The sequence below is a fragment of the Thunnus albacares genome, chromosome 8 (assembly GCF_914725855.1).
Source record: "Thunnus albacares chromosome 8, fThuAlb1.1, whole genome shotgun sequence".
NCBI classification, from domain to species: Eukaryota; Metazoa; Chordata; class Actinopteri; order Scombriformes; family Scombridae; genus Thunnus; species Thunnus albacares.
Genome location: NC_058113.1, coordinates 19,477,251 through 19,496,084, shown reverse-complemented (window position 1 = coordinate 19,496,084; position 18,834 = coordinate 19,477,251). Strand labels below are relative to the sequence as shown.

General features: G+C 40.3%; 1 protein-coding gene across 2 annotated transcripts in view; it reads right to left on the bottom strand.

Annotated features, from left to right (window-relative positions):
• kcnn3 (potassium intermediate/small conductance calcium-activated channel, subfamily N, member 3) overlaps positions 1 to 18,834 on the bottom strand; it is a 47,470-nt gene that overhangs the window by 18,578 nt on the left and 10,058 nt on the right. For both annotated transcript variants that reach the window (XM_044360322.1, XM_044360323.1), the window contains exons 3-5: positions 15,447 to 15,542; positions 2,757 to 3,053; positions 1,573 to 1,694 (exon numbers count right to left, since the gene is read on the bottom strand). In XM_044360322.1, coding sequence (XP_044216257.1) covers positions 1,573 to 1,694; positions 2,757 to 3,053; positions 15,447 to 15,542 — 515 coding nt within the window. The remainder of the gene's footprint in view (positions 1 to 1,572; positions 1,695 to 2,756; positions 3,054 to 15,446; positions 15,543 to 18,834) is intronic.

Here is an 18,834-nt window from a genome sequence, read left to right as displayed (position 1 = left end):
AATCACCAGCCTGCACTGCCATATGGTTACAGCTGTGAAGTATTTAAAGGTGCAGTGTGTATAATTTAATGGCATTTAGCAGAACGGAAATGGAATATAATATTCATGAGTATGTTTTAATTAGTGTATAATCCCATGAAAATAAGATTTATTGTGTTTTCGTTAACATAGAATGAGCCCTTTAACGCTTCATAGGGAGCGGGTCCTTTTTCATGGAGCTCACCATGTTGCACCACCATGTTTCTACAGTAGCCCAGAATGCACAAACCAAACACTGGCTCTAGAGAGGGCCTTTCCTGTTTTTTGTGAGTTTTGCAGCTAACATAGTCTCTCCTACACATTTGAAAGGTGAGGATGCCACTTAGGCCAGGTGAAATGACATACATTCCAAGAAAAATATTAAAAATGCTCTGTGTAGAGAAATATTTTTCCTCTGCTGTGGCTTCCATAGCTTTCTAGATATGCCAGTAACATTTTATCTCACCCCCCTATTAAGCATTTATAGGCAGTATATAAAGAATTAATAAATGGTTTGTAACACATTTAACTAAGCAAACATGAGGACAGATTTTTCATGTATAGGGCAATTGTTAAATCATTTACTTGTCTCCAACTGTAACTCCTTCTGTAAAGCATCAGTAACCGGTGTGTGACAATATAATGTAACACAGATGTACTAATGAGATATGAAGTATGTGTTTATCATATTTATTTATTCATTTATCTATGAATGCATATTTATATTCCCAAATTGAATTATTTATACATTTATTTATAGATACTTCCTCTTCACTCTCCATGACAACTGAGCAAACACCATCTGCTGATGAAGGCCATGACATGCAGCTGAAACCCCGGGGATAAATCTAGTAAGTAGGCCTTCTACTATTTGCAAAGTCAAGACTGAACCTTGATACCTCAATATGTGTTGATGGGTTTTCAACATATTTGTCTTAGATATGCCTGTGAATGATTTGTACATGTGTAAATACTTCATAACACACTGTAGATATGTTCATGTGTGTATGTTCATATGTCGTTATATATACTAACAGCGATGTTATAATGTGTTGTCAGTCAGTCATTATCTGTTTATACACCAGGTATGGATGCTTAACAGGAGAAGATTTTTGACAAATGCATTAATAAACACTTAAAAATGTTCTTATATCTGCTTACAATTACAATACAGAGTTTCTTAGACAAAATTAAGTGTTTATATCTTGCTTGTAGATGTGAAAATAGACATGTTACCGAAGGTATCTTGCAAGACTCTTTATCATTATTGTGTCCTAATTTGTTCATTCATGCAAGACAAAATGGACAAACGCAGTAACAACTCCGTCGCCTGGATCAAATTAAGTGTACAACTGGTGATAAAAGCCTCATAAACTGTAGTCTAAAGATGGATTATGTTGCACACATGTCCCAGATTATATTTCCTGCCAATTGAATTTAATTTCTCAGCCGAATTCCCCATCCAATCACAGTCCATTACTCTGTCTCATGCACACACACACACATACACACACAAACACACAGTAAACCAGATGGTTTGGCTCTGCTACTGACCTCTCGCAAACTCGTACGGTCCAGGCAGCGATGATCCACAGAGAGATGCTGAAGACCAGCAGCACCGTCCCGGGGCAGATAGTCATGAGGGTTTTCATTACAAACCGTGTGTTAAAATGCACCTGCAATACACGCACACACACAGGCACATGCAATCAATATAAACATTATTTCAAGGGCTCATATTGCATAGCTCTGAATCGCCATTCCCACACAGACTTGATGTTTTAGTAATTAGTCTTCTGAGTAGCTTTTGATAGCGGCAGCACTCGGAGAATCTCCACTGTAATTGGAGTCGAGATTGGGGCTTGCCCTATGACTCGGGTCAAGCTATACAGTGTCTTTGAGTAATTGGCCTTTTTCGGAGTAGTTTTTATCCGTGGCTCATTTGTCAATAAGAGGCACACCGTCAACTTGTGGCAGATGGATCATCTGAGAGCAACGGTTGAGCCCTGGAAGGGTTAAGGAGCTGATGAATGAGTTGTCATGATGGAGTTGCACTTCAATGGCAGCTTCACCTCCTCTCCCTGTCACTGTAGCCTGAGGGTCAGAGTAGTGCCATCACAGATACACTCGCAACCTGCTAAATTACTCATCTAAAATCTACTCCATCTCTCCTGCTGTCCTCCTCTCCTCCTCCTCTCCTCCTCGTAGTTTTGTATATTCCCACTATGTACTGCATCTCTACTGATTTTACAATAATGTTAATCGTTTCATTACAAGTCATTACAAACCCGGCACGAATAATTTATTGCAAGGCTTGTACACATTTCTTTGCACTCTACTACCGCAATCTCATTCCAGTCCTTTTCTTTTCATGCCCCATTTGAGCCGTATGCAATATCTTGTTCCCATTTCACACTCCCATCTCATATTGTATTATGAAAGATCAGCCGTAGCTTACATTTAAGTCTCTATGCATAGTGATAACAAAAGGACAGGAGGGGCATTTGAACTGATAGATGAAAAGAAACAGGGTCACTAGAAGGACAGAGTGGAAGGAATGACTAGAGATAGTTGGAGAGATGGAGGCCAGGGATGAAAGGGACATCACGGACACAGGTTTAATTCAAAGGAGAGAGCCCTTGACCTTAATAACTTTACAACTCCCCCATCTCATTGCGGCTAAACCTTTGACAACCACACTCTTGAATGCTTATGCACAGATACAAACCCCTTCTGACCTTATTTAGGGCACCTATACTCCTGGAGGAGGCGTCGGTGAAGAGTTTGCTGTGCAGAAGCATGACTCTGGCAATGAGGTAGAGGCGCAGGAACATGGGCACGCTCAGCACCATGTCCAGGTCAGCCTCAGCCTGCGACGGTGCATAGGAGAAGGCCAGCCGCGCCCGCCACTGAAACTTAAAGTCCCCGGGTACAGGATGCACCGCAGACACCAGGAGCTCCAGAGCAATCAGCAGAACCCTCTCCATCGTCATGGCAATGCGCCAGTCGTCCGCTCCGTTGTCGATGACAAACAGCTGCAGGGACAGGAAAGACATGAGGAGAGTTAAGTGAGGAGAGGACTTAAGACTTATTTTAATGTGCCGCTGTGCAAACTTTTCATCATCATCCTCTGCTGGTGCAGTCCACTCATCAGCACAGCTGACTGATCCGATGATTAAAGGAACCAGTGGCAATTTAGAGTAAATGTCTCTTTCCTGAGATGTAAAACACCATCCATCTAATCAGTAATCTATTCAGTCTCCACACAGTGCTTTGGCTCATTTTCATATAACCTACAACTCTTGTCTTGCTAAAATTAAACTAAAGATGCCAAGTCATCTGGCGTAGTGGGAGCAAAAACAGGTTCTTAATTATCACAATCTCAATATTTTTCTGAAAAACCACTATACCAGTCTCATGAGAATGTGCATAACGACGTAACTTTAATTGTAGTTTTCCCCCGCTGTGTGTTGATGTTTTGCGTTTGTAATTGCTGTGGTTACTCTTGATATTGTTGCCAAAGCCATTGTTATAAGGAAGTGCTAAGAACAGGTTTCATTACAGGGTCCCTCCTCCAGACGGTACAGACAGGAACTAGGGGTGGTGGTGGGGGCAGGTGGGGCTGATAAGAGGATAAGGCATTGGAAAGAGATGGATGAAGTGCAGAGGAAATGAAGAGATAAAGATAGGGATGAGGAAATATCGGGGAAAGGAGGACACCGCAAAAAAAAAAAAAACTCCATCGTAATTTTTTTCTATTTTCCTAAAACAAGAGAATTCACCGGTGAGGCAAAATTATATATATATTTTATATATAAAATACATTTCTAGCACAAAGAACTTGTTTCATGAATTTTCAAGGAATTTTTGTCCATAGACAAAACATACAGTATTCCTTCACATATATTTTTTTGGCATTTTTGCCTTTTTTATTGGATAGAAAAGTGGCAGATAGGAAACAAGGAGACAGAGATGGGTATGACAAGCAACAAAGGTCCCTAGCTGGAATCGAGCCCGGGATGTTGGAGTTATGTGGCATGCACAATAACTATTCAGCTACCAAGGCGCTCATTCCTTCACATAATTCAAGAAAAATGACACTTTAGAAAACGTTTGAAGCACATGGACTCAAATTGGAAAAAGGTTGAAATAATCTTCAGATATTTTTCCATTCATTTAAAAAAAAAAAAATCTTTTTAGGGCTTAGTTATGATATGCCTGGATGAGATAAAGATTCTTGCAGTGGAGAGAGAGAGAAACACTACATAAACCTTAAAAAGAAAGGCCTGGGTACAGTGAGAAAAATGAGGAACTCCCCTGCTGTAAATCAGCCGAGTTTACCAGATGCTGTACTGCCTCGAGAAACAGCCAGTGCTAACAATTGCTCTTTACCACATGATTCATCTCAAGGGCTTTTAAACCACACAAACATTTATTAAGGAAAACAAAACAAATACAATAACAGTTCAAACGTCAGAACAAGCGGGCATGACAGCTGCTCTGTGTTGTGGCCATCTGGTCACCGTCATGATGAAGGCGCACCAAAGCCCCGCCACTTCCTCAACCACCTATGGACACACACGCTTCATCATTATCTGTATCCAGCTCAGCAGGACGTGTGTGTTTTCCTTGTTCTACTGTTGTAACGTGTGTGCACACATGAAGCCAACATGTGTGCACACACACACATGTAGCCCACGCACACGCCTGAGTCATTGTGTAAGCTATCATTTGAACTGAGGGTCAAACGCTGGCTGTATTCTTTAATGATTTCAGTGAGCGAATGTGTGTGTGTGTGTGTGTGTGTGTGTGTGTGTTTGCATGCCTGCGCGTGTGTACTGTACTTCTGTGTATTTGTGTATGCCTGAGTGAGTTTGAGAGAGAGTGTGCAGACCCAGCCTCGTCATGGTGACTGTTGCCAAGGCGACAACATCAAAGAGCAGCCAAGCTTAATTAGGATCCCCAGCGAGAGGGAGAGAGAGAGAGAGAGAGAGAGAGAGAGAGAGAGAGAGAGAGAGAGAGAGAGAGAGAGAGAGCAGGAGGAAGAGGGCAAAAGAGAGAAAGAGTCAAAAAGAGAGAAAGGCATCGGGAGACGAGGCAAGGAGGGAGAAAAAAGGAGATACAGGAGAAAAAAGACTGAGAGGTGTGTGTGACAGCGAGTGGAGAGGTAAAGACAGGTTGTCTAACACTTGTGTTCTCTGCAGAGACTGGCAAAGGTTTTTGTGTACCTGTGTGTGCTCGCATTTTGGGGACTCACTTCCAGTTTGGAGACAAAAAGCTGCTCCCCACAAGGTAAACCATTACATTTAGAGTTAAGGTTATTGGTTAAAAATTTTGTTAGGATTGGGTTTAGGCATGTAATAGTTATAGTTAAGATAAGTCAGATAAGTCTCTGGGAAATGAATGTGACAGTGTCACATGTGACATGTGACAGTGTCCTCCTGAGTCATAAAAGCACATTTCTGTGTGTGTGTCGGTGTGTGTTTGTGTGTGTATGTGCTTGGTTGAGCCAGGGAGTAGAGCAACAAACCACATGTATATTCATTCACACTTACAGAACACTGCTTTTGTCTGGAAACCTGGCATCATCCATTCTATGTTTCTCCCAGTGTGTGTGTGTGTTTGTGTGTGTGAGCCTTTCCATCAGCCCTGATTCTCTCTCTCCATCTACCTCTCTGTTTTTCCTCCCTCCAACATCCCTCACTCCCCTTCCTTTTCTCTCTGAATGTCATCTCTCCAATTCAAAACGGAGGTGATCCAGTTTCTTGCCACTGGAGGAAATGAGCGCCCTCCCTTCCTGTCCTGTCCTCCCTCGCACTCCTGCTGTCGGTCTTTTCCTGGCTAAATCGCCATGAGGAAGGGATAAATAATTAAATTCCATTAGGAGAGTAATCTGTCAATGGGAGTGAGTGAGTGCCACTGCCCCTACATGACCAGGACAGAGGAAGGGAATAAGCCAGGAGGGAGGAAAAGTAGGTAGGGATGAGTGAGCAGGTAGGGATTGTGTGTGTGTGTGTGTGTGTGTGTGTGTGTGCGTGAGAGAGTCCAAACAAAAACTGTCAGCTCTATCAGAAGGGAAACAGGGAGGAAGGTCAGAGAACAGCAAAGCTAAATAAACTTGGACATAAAGAACAAGCCCATAGGGGAAAAAATGAACAAGATCATGGCAAAAAAATGTGTGTCTTCTGTTGTTTTCTTAATTCTAACAAAACATGGCATCGGAAGGCAGAGGGCACGGGACAGGGAAAAGGAATGGAAAGGAAAGGACAGAAGGAGGTCAGAGCAAGAGAGAAAAAACAAAGGGCAGGCCAGCGGGAGAGAAAGGAGACGAAAAAAAAAAGGAGAAATGTGTGAGAGGTTGAGGTCTCTTCACAGGTGAGGGTGTGAGGTCTTAGAGGACATCCTCTGCCACTACATTAGCAGCCTGATGGAGGACTTTGTCACCCTTCCATCTTTTCTCCTCAGCCATCCATCCATCCATGACTCGACCCCCTCCAGTCCCTGCGGCCACCTTGGGAATCGCGTTAAGTCCCTGATTGCAGATGTCTGTCATCATGGAACCAGACGCAGTGCTGGCCAGACTCTGCCAAGCGAGACATATGAGGACAATTTTGCACACATACACATGCACACACACACAGACATCCAGAGGGCCTTGTCAGATGGAGTACAGACTCTAAAAAGAGCTGGATGCAGGCAAATGAGCCTCAAGTCAGCATTTCCCACGGGAGAGAAAAAGACTAAACCCCAGTCTGGGATGGAGACGGCCCTAATCACTGAAGGAGACGGTATAAAAACACTGAAAAGCGTGCATGCATACTTTTATACACACATAGTCACACCTCTGGGAAATGTCTGGGTCCTACAGCGTGGAAATCCCTCAAACAGGCAGAAAATAACTGGGGCGAGCCACACACATATACAAACACACATACAAGCCAGATTCACACACCCAGATATACGTGAATATGCAGAGAGGATAACACGCTTTCCTTGACTGTAATTGGAGCTCTGAGGGAACACCCCTGTGGCTGTTTCTACGCAGCCAAGAGAGAAAGAGACGAAAGGTAGGAGAGAGGGTGCCGTGGAAGTGAAAAGGAAGTGTTAGAAAGTGTGAGAGATGAGGGAAGGTTCACCGTTTCGGTGTGTACATGAGTGATGTTGCCTAGTCTGCCACTAGTAAGTCTAAAAACAGCAACTGGGAGTGAGAGAAGAAAGGATTCCACCAGTGGTGCCTGAAGACGAGAAATTTTTCTTCATTCAATGCAAATAAGAAAGACAAACTGTGTTACTAAAAATGGCCACAGGCAAGCGAGACACAAAGGGCATCTGGCAAATTAACATTTCTAGGAAATAAGTGGGTGAAATGCATCTTTCATGTCTACAGTCTACAGAGGACACTGTGTTTTCCCTCACCCTCATTTTCTCGTCCATTATAGTTCCCAGGGCGGATGTACATTATGCAGAATCTGCAGAATGTGACATCATGAAATGACTGTCCAAGTATCAGGCATCTCAGGACTGCATGCTTCACTTTAAAGAAGACAAACGTTTTTGGAAGACTGCTGCTCACTTTATTTTCCTAATGACATCTGCCTGCCTTTGAGTGGCTGTGAGTGCCAAGCTGGTGTCTTCTTGATCAATGGACTACTTCGAAAATCCTCCAAAAGTAACTGAATAACGCAGTTCACTAATGTTTAAAGTGCACTAATGGACGGGAGAAACATCCCTTTTTCAGTCACTCTCTTAGAGTTTCTATTTGATTAATTTCAACTACAATTCAATTTTTGCCTTTCAAGTCTGTATTTCTTGCAAATGTATGGGCTAAAATGCATGCGTTTAATTTTAGAGTTACTGTCTTGTTGCTGGGTATGTAAATGGTTGTGTGTATGTGTGTATGTGTGAAGAAGAAGAAGAGAAGGCCACTGGTGAGCTGGCAGATAAGTGAGTCACGCAACAGACCTGAACTTCAAATACATACACACACATGCACAGACATCCCTGGATGCTACATGAACTACATGAAAGATACTGAAGGTGGAGGCTTCCTAAATTCATATTTTTTAAGCAAAGATTTAGCCTGGTTTTGAATCTATGAATCATTTATCATTCCTCATCAGCCACATGACCATTTGGAAACTATGATTCATAATAATGGCTTGGCTTAGGCCAACGAAATTTCAATCCATTATTTCTGACCAAACTCAGTCAATCGAGTGCAACATTAACTCAGACTAATGGTGTGTGGTTGCACAGATTGGTCGGTCAATCACAGCATACTTAAAATGTCTCCTGAGTTCATGATGATGATAAAAACTGCTGCTGAAATTCTAACAATGTCTGTACAATAGTTGTCTTTATCTGTCAAGAATTTGTCTGTACAGTAACAAAGGACCAGGAAAACAACCTCACAAAGAAGTAAACAAAAAGCAAGGTTAAAGTCAATAGTAAAAAGTTAAAGTGATGTAGGAAAGGAACAAATCGTCAAGGAGGAAAAACAGCATCACAAAATCCAGCAATTAGTTTAGAAGCACGGGTGGTCAAACTGGATCACCTCTTGTTTTAACCAGTGTCCAGTGAGCAGCAGGCATACAGAAATACCTAAGACATACCTAGGAAAATTCTCAGAAACATTCTTACGTTAGGAACAACTCTTAAATCATCTGTCACAGTCCAGCAGGAAAATGGTTACCATGGTTATACTGTTCAAGTTAATGCAACCTTGATTGTAATAGCACTGGCTCTTCTTGTCGGTGTTTATATAATGTGGTTATTAAAATGCTTTACAAAAATCTGAGAACAGGGGAGGAGATGACAAATGTGCTACAAGTGCATATTAGACAATATATTGCAAAGTAAATCATCCATCCAAACTCATCCAGATCTGAAAAACTAATATTGCAAGAAATAATGGACAAGATTATAGATTAACCTGTCTGTTTAAAAGAGTTTCTCTACATACACTGTCTCTTGTTTTTCAATGATGTTTGTCAAACAAAAAAAATACAATATTCCTTGAAGCCTTAATGATACACTTCGTGATTTAGTTGTATTCCTGAATTTGTCATGGTGCCCCAAAGTACCTAAATTTTAACTCAGCTGAATGATGAAAGTATTAAGATTCAACTGTGAACTGGGAGGAAATTTGGGCCCCTGTGAATTAAACTCTAAAGATAAAACCTCATGTATATGAGTTAAGTTAAATCTATACAACTCATTGTTTTCTTAAGAAACCTTCAAATAACTACTAAGTAAAAAACTGTTCTTAGGACGCTTTATGCAACAGAATGCTGCACATCTGAACTGTCAATGTACAGAAGTACATTTGTCGATGTGTAGGAACAAACAGTTCTGTTAAGAGCTGAAATGATGTATTCCAGTCGGCTTTCAGATAACCTTTTCACCGAGCCAGAGTCAGCATGGTCTGATGGCTACTTGCAGTCCAATCTTGTGCTTTTATGCAAATTGTACAGCAGAGCTAGAAATACCATAGATGACACACCAATAATCACCTGAACAAGCACTTGAGAGTGGTGCCTTTTTGCCAAGGTTTAAGACATTATCAGGACAAAGAAAAGCTTATTTCTCCCACAGAGGAAAAGGAAGAGAGGAGGAACAATCAGAAGTACTTCCACATTCTCGGAAAGTATCTCTCAAATTTTCACAATATTCGACCTTAACTTTTTATAAAGTACAAGTAACTAGTAAATACTACTAAAATTCTAGCATTTCAGTCACTTTTATGTGTCACTACAATATTGCCTTATCTATTATTGTATTGCACTACTATACTACAGTGGCTGTGTCTGTGAAATGTCTCAACATTTATTACTTTTACACAAAATTTTGCCATTTATGGTTTCCAGATGAGAATCCTTATTAATTTGCTGATCCCTTGTATTTTCCTTTGGCACCATGAGGTTAACATTTGTGTTTTTGAGTAAAATGTTTTGACAAATGTTGGATGGATTGTGGTATCTGATCAGTAAACTCTTTAAAATATATTCTGAGATGATCATAGTATCAGGGATAATATCTTTTTGTTCCAGTGAGAGCCCTCACTGCAATTTGTACAAGTTTAATTCTTGCTCTTCGGATTTGTTTGCTTTAAGAAGGATGTGAGAACACCAGAGCCTTGAAAAATGACTGATGACAATGAAAATCAAACATTTGGGTATTTTAACATCAAATATCTCACTTAAAAAGATTTAGAGAATTTGGCAGTGTGCTAACTTGTGCTCCACTGATTTGAGTAAACAGTAAACTAATGAAAATGAGATTTGAATTCTTTTTGTGTTAACTTGCTGGATTAAAAATGAAGGAAACAAACCAAGCAGAGTCAATGAAGCTCAGCTGACTAAGCACAACACAAAACTGCAATGTTCTCACTTCATATCAAACATTTCTCATGTCAGCTTCCTGTCTCTTTCCTCTTTCATGTCACTTTTCAACCTAACGCTGCAATGACCTTTGAAACACACACACGCTTTCACTTCATGTTCATGTCTGTTACAGTATGTTCTCATTTGCTTTATTCAGAGAACAATTATCTCTCTTCCATAACAAGCTAATCACTGAAAACAGTTAATAGGAACTTAAACTCTTTCTTTTGATGGCAATGAATAAGAGAGAAATTTGCAATCTGTGATGATCACAGATGTGTTGCACTGTAGTCTAGATTGATTGTTTTTCCTTGTTTCATGCTGAGCACAATTGTTTTGGGCTTTCCTCTGACAGATTAGAAGAGACAGTGAAGATGGAGAGAGAGAGGAGGAAGAGGAGAGAAACGTCCAAAAGAGGAGAATAGAGAGGAAAGATGCAAGAGAGGAATATCGCAGAGAAACAGTGTGAAAAGGGAACAAGATAAAAGGGTGAATAAAAAAAAAAAAAAGAGCGTACGGGTTTATAGAAGGAGAGAAATGCAGGCGAGTGTTAAGGTACAACAGGAGAAGGCTGAATGGGTGAGAAGTTGAATGCTGAGTAACAAGGGAGGAAAGGAGTCACGAAGAAAGGATGTGAAACTCAGCAACAAAATTGAATTGAAGCCCAGTGGAGGAGAAGGGAGACAGATCTAATCTGATAATGACGGAGAAGCAGATGGAGAAATAAAGGGAAGAAAAAAGAAAAAGACAAGCACACTGATGGTGGTGAACAAAAAATACTGTGAGATAAAAGACATGAGGAGAGAGAGAAATGGAGATCAGTGAGAGAGAGAGGGAGAGAGAGAGAGAGAAAAAGGTAGTATAAATGCGAGCTAAACTTGATAACATCATTCTGATCTCTAGTGTTTCTGACTCTCCAACCCTCTGCACAAATATATATATACGTGTGTGCGTGTGTGTGTGTTGTCCGTGCGTGTGTACGTGCATGTAATATCCTGTTACATGCTGGGCAAAATGCTCCAGCAGAGTGTGTCATAATCTGAGAATGAGATCTTTATTGAACAATGCCTTTCATTTCGCACGGCATCACCTCTCATGGTGTGTGTGTGTGTGTGTGTGTGTGTTTGAACAATCCAACAATAAAAAACAGAGGCAAACTGGCTCTTCTTATGCTGCTCATGTATGTAAGCAAACAGGCTTGGTGCCAGCGGGAAGGTACTGAACTATAAAGTTAACATGCATGTAATGAAACACTTGGATGGTTTCAGGTGTAGCCTACGTACACAGAAGCAGGTTCGCATGCACACACAAAACAATGTGTAACGACAACACTCGGCACACTGTCACTGAGCACAGTAAGTGGTTTCAGCATGTAACTCCCCCTAAAACCATAAATGTACGTTTTCTGTTTCTGTTTGTTAAAAAAAAAAAAGCTACAATGTGTTCATTAGGCTAGCTGTTTACCTGTGCTTCCAGTTTTAGTGCTAAGCTTTATGCATATTTCATGCACAGACATAGGATGGATATTGATTTTAGCAAAAAAGGTGGATAGGGTGCACATCCAACCCTTGTTGGGTACAAGTATGGGACAAAAAGCAGCAATGAAAGTATAGGATAGGCAAAAACGTCAGACAAAGACCTTGCAGGTCAAAACGTTGCAATAAACATGTGGGAATTTGCAAAATTCAGTATGCGGACAGCCTCTCCTTTTCTTGAATGGATATTGATCTTCTCATCTAAATCCGCAAATAGAACAAATAAGCACACCTCTCACTATGTTTACTAAGTATTATCGAACGAATACCTTTAAAGCAGTTCATCAATATTTAATAACAATGGATGATGTGAAATGTGTCGCTCATAGTGACGAACACACAGAGAATAGTCACCTGTTCTCCTCAGCTTTTTTTTTTTTTTTTTTTTTTAGTGCCTTTTAGCTCATTGTTTTTTTTACGGCCTGCAGCTTTATTGTTCTGGTTCACCCTCAACGCTCTCATCAGAGTTGTTTCCACACACAGCAGGCAGGTTTTTTCAGTAAAAAAAAGCTTGAATAAACCCACTGTACACCACCTGCCCAAACGATGCCATACAAAATTAGCAACTAGCTGGTGAACATAGTGGTGCATTTAGCCGCTAAAGTGCCAGGACCAAAGCGGAGCTAAAAGGAGAGTGAAGATTGGACTTACATTTGTCAGGTGGCCAGAAACATGACTCTAAATGAATGCTAATATTGCTTTATATCTACTGGATAATAAGTTTGCCATATCTACTTAAAATTTGTCAACTTGTGCTCACAGCTTATTTCTGCTGCCTGAAAGTGGCCACAAAAAAAAAAAGAAGAAAAAAAAAAAAGAAATCAGATGTTGCAGGTTTAAGGTACATTCCCTATTTATTTAGTAACAGTTTAAACACATCATTCCTATTGGTAATAATACCATTGTGCTCACAAAATTGAATTTTGGGAATGTGGAAACATTGTTAAAAAGGAAGAAAGCAAGAAATGATTCAGTGAGGTTTTAAGGTATTTGGAAGAGAAAAATAAGGACAGAAACAGAAACCTGATTACCCAAACTGTGTTGAAAACATCCATCAAAGTTACCTGGTTCAACTTTGACCTATTGTACTTGCAGTGGTTGTATTAATACACAGTTTCACCTTTGGTTTTACCTCCTAATAAAGTGGTTAAAATAAACTGGCTAAACTGTTGACTTTGTTTACAACCTGTCTGATCATCTCAGCAATTACATTACTTTAGTGCATGCAGTATTATAACTGATAACCAAAGCTACTAAAATAAAAAAGTTGGAATAAACTGTCAGCTGTTGTAGAGTAAAATGCCTTTAAATTATCACTGTCCTCACACCAAATATTATAAAGTGATTTGGAGATAAATCCGAACATCACCTCCCCCACCCTGCTGTGCTTCCCACCCATACCTTCACAGAACCCTCCCCAAACTCCTAACTTCATTTAATCAAAAGGAATTATTTCTCAAAGAGATTAACAGAAGACCAGTTTATCTCTGTCTCTCTCTCTCTCTCTCTGTCAGCCTTACAGTAGCTACTCTCAATCTCTACTTCTCCTGTCGGTATTAGCGTGCCTGTCACGTGCGGCAGCCACAGTGTGCGTGGGTGGATGACTGACTCTGTATGTGAATGTGACATCAAACTTGTGAGCAGAAGCGAGGGTTCTTTTATCAATGAATGCTTAACCTTATACGCAAACACACACTTGCACGTGTATGGCAAGAGCACACATCAACTCGGCTCCTTTTTGGAATCTTAATACACGGTGGCTGCCTATTACAGACTGATTACCAGTCTATCAGTCGCTGTGTATGACAGTGAATAAGCAATGGCCATCCAGTTATTGATCCAGAGATGGACAGCCTGAACCTCAGAGCAAAATGCATCAGAATCCCCATCACAGACCTGTTAGAGCTTTAATAGACGTTTCCAGCAACATCCAAGCTATGATGTAATCAAAAACAGAACAACATTACACTAATATGTGGTTAGATTGATGACTGTGGCTCTGTGGTTTAGCTGGTACAAGTAATAGCTGGTGTGGGGGCACTCATTGGGTCTGATTCCCGCAAGGCTCCCATAAATAGTCAATGTGCATTGATTGCAAATGGCTTCAGATGAAAACCCCAGCTAAATGACCGTGGTACCATTATATTAGTGAAATGACAAAACACCAAAACAGATATCATGAAGCATGAAAGCATTTCTGATTGATTGTTTCAGCTGTACAAGAGATTGAGGCTGTGTGTGTTTGTGTTCCTGGCTTGTGTGAGCGTCCACATGTTTATGTGTGCTCTCTTTGCGTCTATTGAATGATTGTTATTGGCTGAGTGTGTATTTAACATTCTGTGTGTATAAACTCGATGCAACACCATGCAGACTGTTTTGTCAATCCCTCTAAGACTCTCATTAATGTCATTAATTGGCTGGAGTCGACACACACCTGGGTCCCCTGGTCTATCTCAGGAGCCTGAGTGACGACAATGTAATGTGTATACTATAGACAAAGCTCAGATGTGCCTTTGCTTATATTTGAATAAAAACACTCTTAAACAAAAAGCTAAAGGCCTTAAAGGCATAGTTCGCTGTTCTGGGAAATACGCTTATTTGCTACCTTGCCAAGAGTTAGACAAAAACATTGATACCACTCTTAGTGTTTATCTGTCCACTAATTATGTAGTTACAGTCAGCAGCTTAGCTTAGCTTAGCATAAAGACTGGAAACAGGGGGAAACAGCTAGCCTGGCTCTGTCCAAAGGTAACAAAATCTGCCCACCAGCACCTCTAAAGCTCATTAATGCTCTAGTTTTATGGGAGGTTATGTGTGGGACTATTTCTTGGCCTGGTACAGTGACTTCCTAAAGTCTTGAAATAGACCAGCTTGTAACTCCCCCAAACTACAGTCTAACTTTTTTTTTTTTTTTTTTTTTACAGTTTTTGAATGGATTAAACAATATAGATATAGTGTTTTAATCAGTAAGCTTTAGAGGTGCTGGTAGATTTTGTTATCTTTGGACAGCCAGGTTAGCTGTTTTCCCCTGCTTACAGTCTTTACGCTAAGCTAAGCTAATTGCCTCTCGCTTCTACCTTCATGCTTAATTCACAGACATGAGTTGTATCAATCCTCTTTCATATGTATTTGTCTGCAGGACCCGTTTATTTGCCCCGAACAGCCAAAATACCAACTGTACATTAGCTGTAAGCTAGCTAGCAATGGACGCACCAACTGTGTTACAGAGAGACTCCAGTTCTTTATGTTATTTCCACCAGTCTCTCTCCCTTTTCCTCTCCTCTCTCTATGTTTATGAAGCAGGGTGGATGCAGGCGAATTTGCATCTCCTTTATATGCCATTGCCTTTATATGCAATCACCTCTAAAATATGCTTTGCGTTCTTTCTAAACACAGTAGGCAAGAAAGTGATTATGCATATTTCCCAAAATGTCAAAATGTTCCTTTGAATTTCAATTTAACACCTCATTTGTGTCAATTGTGTAAATGTCTGTTGATGCATTTCTTTTACCTGAACCTCCCGTGCATGGTAGGCTATGATGAGGCCCAGCAGTATGACTGTGGACAGGCTGATCAGACACTTCAGGGCCAGAGAATACATGGAGCTCTGTGGAGAGATAAAGGGACACAAACACCTTTAGAAACATGCTGCGCAAACCCGTCCACATTTCAGATAGATTTTTACCACAATGGCTGTTCCTGAGAGTTCACATTCGGTCACAAGTCCGGTTTAACTTGGAGCGAGTCCCAGATATCAGAGTGTGTCATCTGTCACTCCTCTGCTAAATGGCGTTAATGATGTACCATAGCAGTACTGCCTTAGCATAGACAATAAGAACTAACATTTGCAAAACAGACTTTCAAAGGCTGAACAGAAGAATGGTAGTATTCCACCTGTCAATATCACTCTGCAGTCAAGCTTTAAATCCTCTGCTCGTCTGGTTTCATAGGGCTTATAATCAATGCACTGGGGAACTTCCAATCAATACAACTCATAGCACTTCAGTGGCTTCTTTAACCCCCTCACCTCACACACTCAGAGCACAGCAAAGTGTACTAAAGTTATCATACGCATGTGCACACACAAATACTTTTGCGTTAGCAAGAAATACAAGACACACACAGCTGCAAACACCTGATCTACATAAGAAAAAACAGGAAATATACATCAAAAGGACATGCTAGAGAGGAAGGAACCCCCAAAAACGGTGGCTGCATGTGTATATGTACCACAGAGTGAAGATGAATAACTTGTATCAGATTGTTTTTGTTGCTGTTTTCTAGTGAGTTTATGTGTCCAGTTTAAAATATATATATTTTTGGTAACAGCATGGTCTACTCATGTGTGAGCCAAATGTGTTAATGAATAAAGTGTCAAAATATCATTATCAATGATGCATGCAGAGTACTTTAAATTCATCATACCATAGCTATGTGGTATACTTCTTTCTGATTTCTTTAAATTCTACATCAGGACACCCCAATCACAGTACAGAGTATATGAAAGTGCATGTAACCATAGCAACAGCACTAATGCTTCACACTGTCAGGTAACTCTCACTGGAGAACTGTACATGGCTTAAACTGACGATAAGCAAACATATTCATGATTCATACGCTTTGGTGAGTGGCCTAAGTGCAGCAATATCCTCCGAGGCATTCTGATACACAAACAATTATTGTCATACAGCAGGAAACCTTGTTTTGAATGATCACTTACAAGATACTACATTTCATTTTATAAAGCTGTTGCAATGTGGCCTCTGAACCAGTCTACAAACAATCAAGATGAGTGAATTGACCAACACACACTCAATCCTTAGACTCTCAACGAGGGAAAAACAAACAGAAAAAGCCATTTTAACAGGAAAAGTAGAGTGCACAGAGGTAGCAACCATAGAATTACAATGAATTACAATATTAAGTAAATAAATAACATCAAATTATAAGTGTCATTAATTAACTGAAGTAAATATTATTAGTGCATTGTCATCAGGGAGAGTATTATTTATCTTTATGCTCTGTTCAGGTGTAAAACATCAACATATCCTGCCTTTAACTTTGAGGAAAAGAGAGAAAATAGAACCAATAAAAAGATCAGGCAAGCTTCAGGTGAAACAGTATTTTGTCTGTCTGTCTACATGTTTATTTATCTGTATACACGCAAAGGCATGAATTACGGTGAGCCTGATATCGGCTTGCTGACACTGACCTTTTAGAGACTGGATTTTGTCAGTATATTTCATTCATTAATTTTTAGTTGAATACTTTAGTGTCAATATTCTGTTTCAAAAGCTTTACCAACCTGTCAAATATTGGCAAAAAAGATGCTGCATGCAGATTCGAAATGTCAGGAATCAGTAGTCAAACAAAACATTTAGTGAGACTCATTTCCTAACTAAAGAAATAAAACTAGTTGCATTCAGTGCTTTGGTTTAAAAAAAAAAGCTACACTCACTGAATTTATTCATTTGTCTACAACAGCTTGAGGACTATGTTTTGAATAGCAGAATAAACAAAAAAAAAACCCCAAAGGGCATTAATTTTCAAGTTCACTAAGGTCACATGATGACCACAGCCTGGTGACCTTAAGCCTGCAGCATCTTTCAGCTGCTAGTAGGATGCTGTTAGGTATTCCTTGTCCAACACTCTTCATCTGAATGTGCACTCTGAGTTGAGACACATATTACTCAGCCTTTCCTTCATGACGTTATTAAGCAGCATCTACATTGCATTTTAGGTTCATGAATATATATTGCAAGTCAGCGTCCTGGAAAATATAGAGTGTGTTAGTGTGCTATTGTGTCTATTTAGAGTCCATGTGGATGCTTCATGGCCTTAATGGTATTAATTCAACATGACACACACACACACAGTCTAGTTTGTTAATCTTCACTGACACCCTCCTCTGGTGAGTATTCCTTTTTACTGTAATTATCACAATATGAGAAGATTGAATATGTGACTGCCTTTTCTACCATTTATATAACACACACAAACACATAGAGACACTCGCACATGCACAAGATGAGCATTAAGTGAGTGTTGTTCATTTGTTGCTCATATCAGTGTGGTTATGGGCCACTGCGCTACACTGGGAAAATACCATCTCGCTTTGGCTCTCCACTGATTTCCTCTATCAGCTTGCCCAAAGCTCTAGCTGTCTTTTGGTCTCTATTTGCCCATGCTCTCTTTTCCTGTCTCAGTCTGTCTCTCCTCTGCTAACATCTCATTTGTACTCACTGAAGCAAACTAGGTGCGAAAGAAGCCAATGTTGTTGTGCTAATGAGAGAAATGCAGACTTTCAGGATTTCAGCAGCGTATGTGTTCAAACACACAGCCACACTGGTGAGCTGAAATGTGATCTGCTTGCATGTACCTACAGCCGTCTGTTTTTTTGTTTTTTTTTCAGTTGTGCCCATCACACTGTCAGCCCATCACACTGTCAGAGGCATTTTGCTTCTGCCTGTTACCACTTCACTTACTCTGCCTGTAAAGTAAATGACTTGACTGTGAGGGAGATATGTGTGTACATGTTTGCCTCCTGTTCTTTTTTACCTTGGTTCACATTGTGGACACTTACAATTCTCCATTCTGGTTGGCTGGCAGGAGTCCAATAATTTCTAACTGGGTGTATACCTAAACATCTGACATGGGTGTTTGCTGTTCTAAATCAACTCTAGGTAAGGTTAGTAACTGTGAGGCTTAGCTGAAGAGCTTGGAAATTGTGATGATGGAACAAGCTAAAGTGTGACATTTGGGGAAATATGATTATTTGCTTTCTTGCTGAGAGTTAGATGAGAGGATTGATAAATTGAATATAACTGAGGAGATTGAGGCATGTCTGTGAGTTAAACATGTGGTTAGCTTAGCTAAGCAGAGGGAAACTGCAAGCTTGG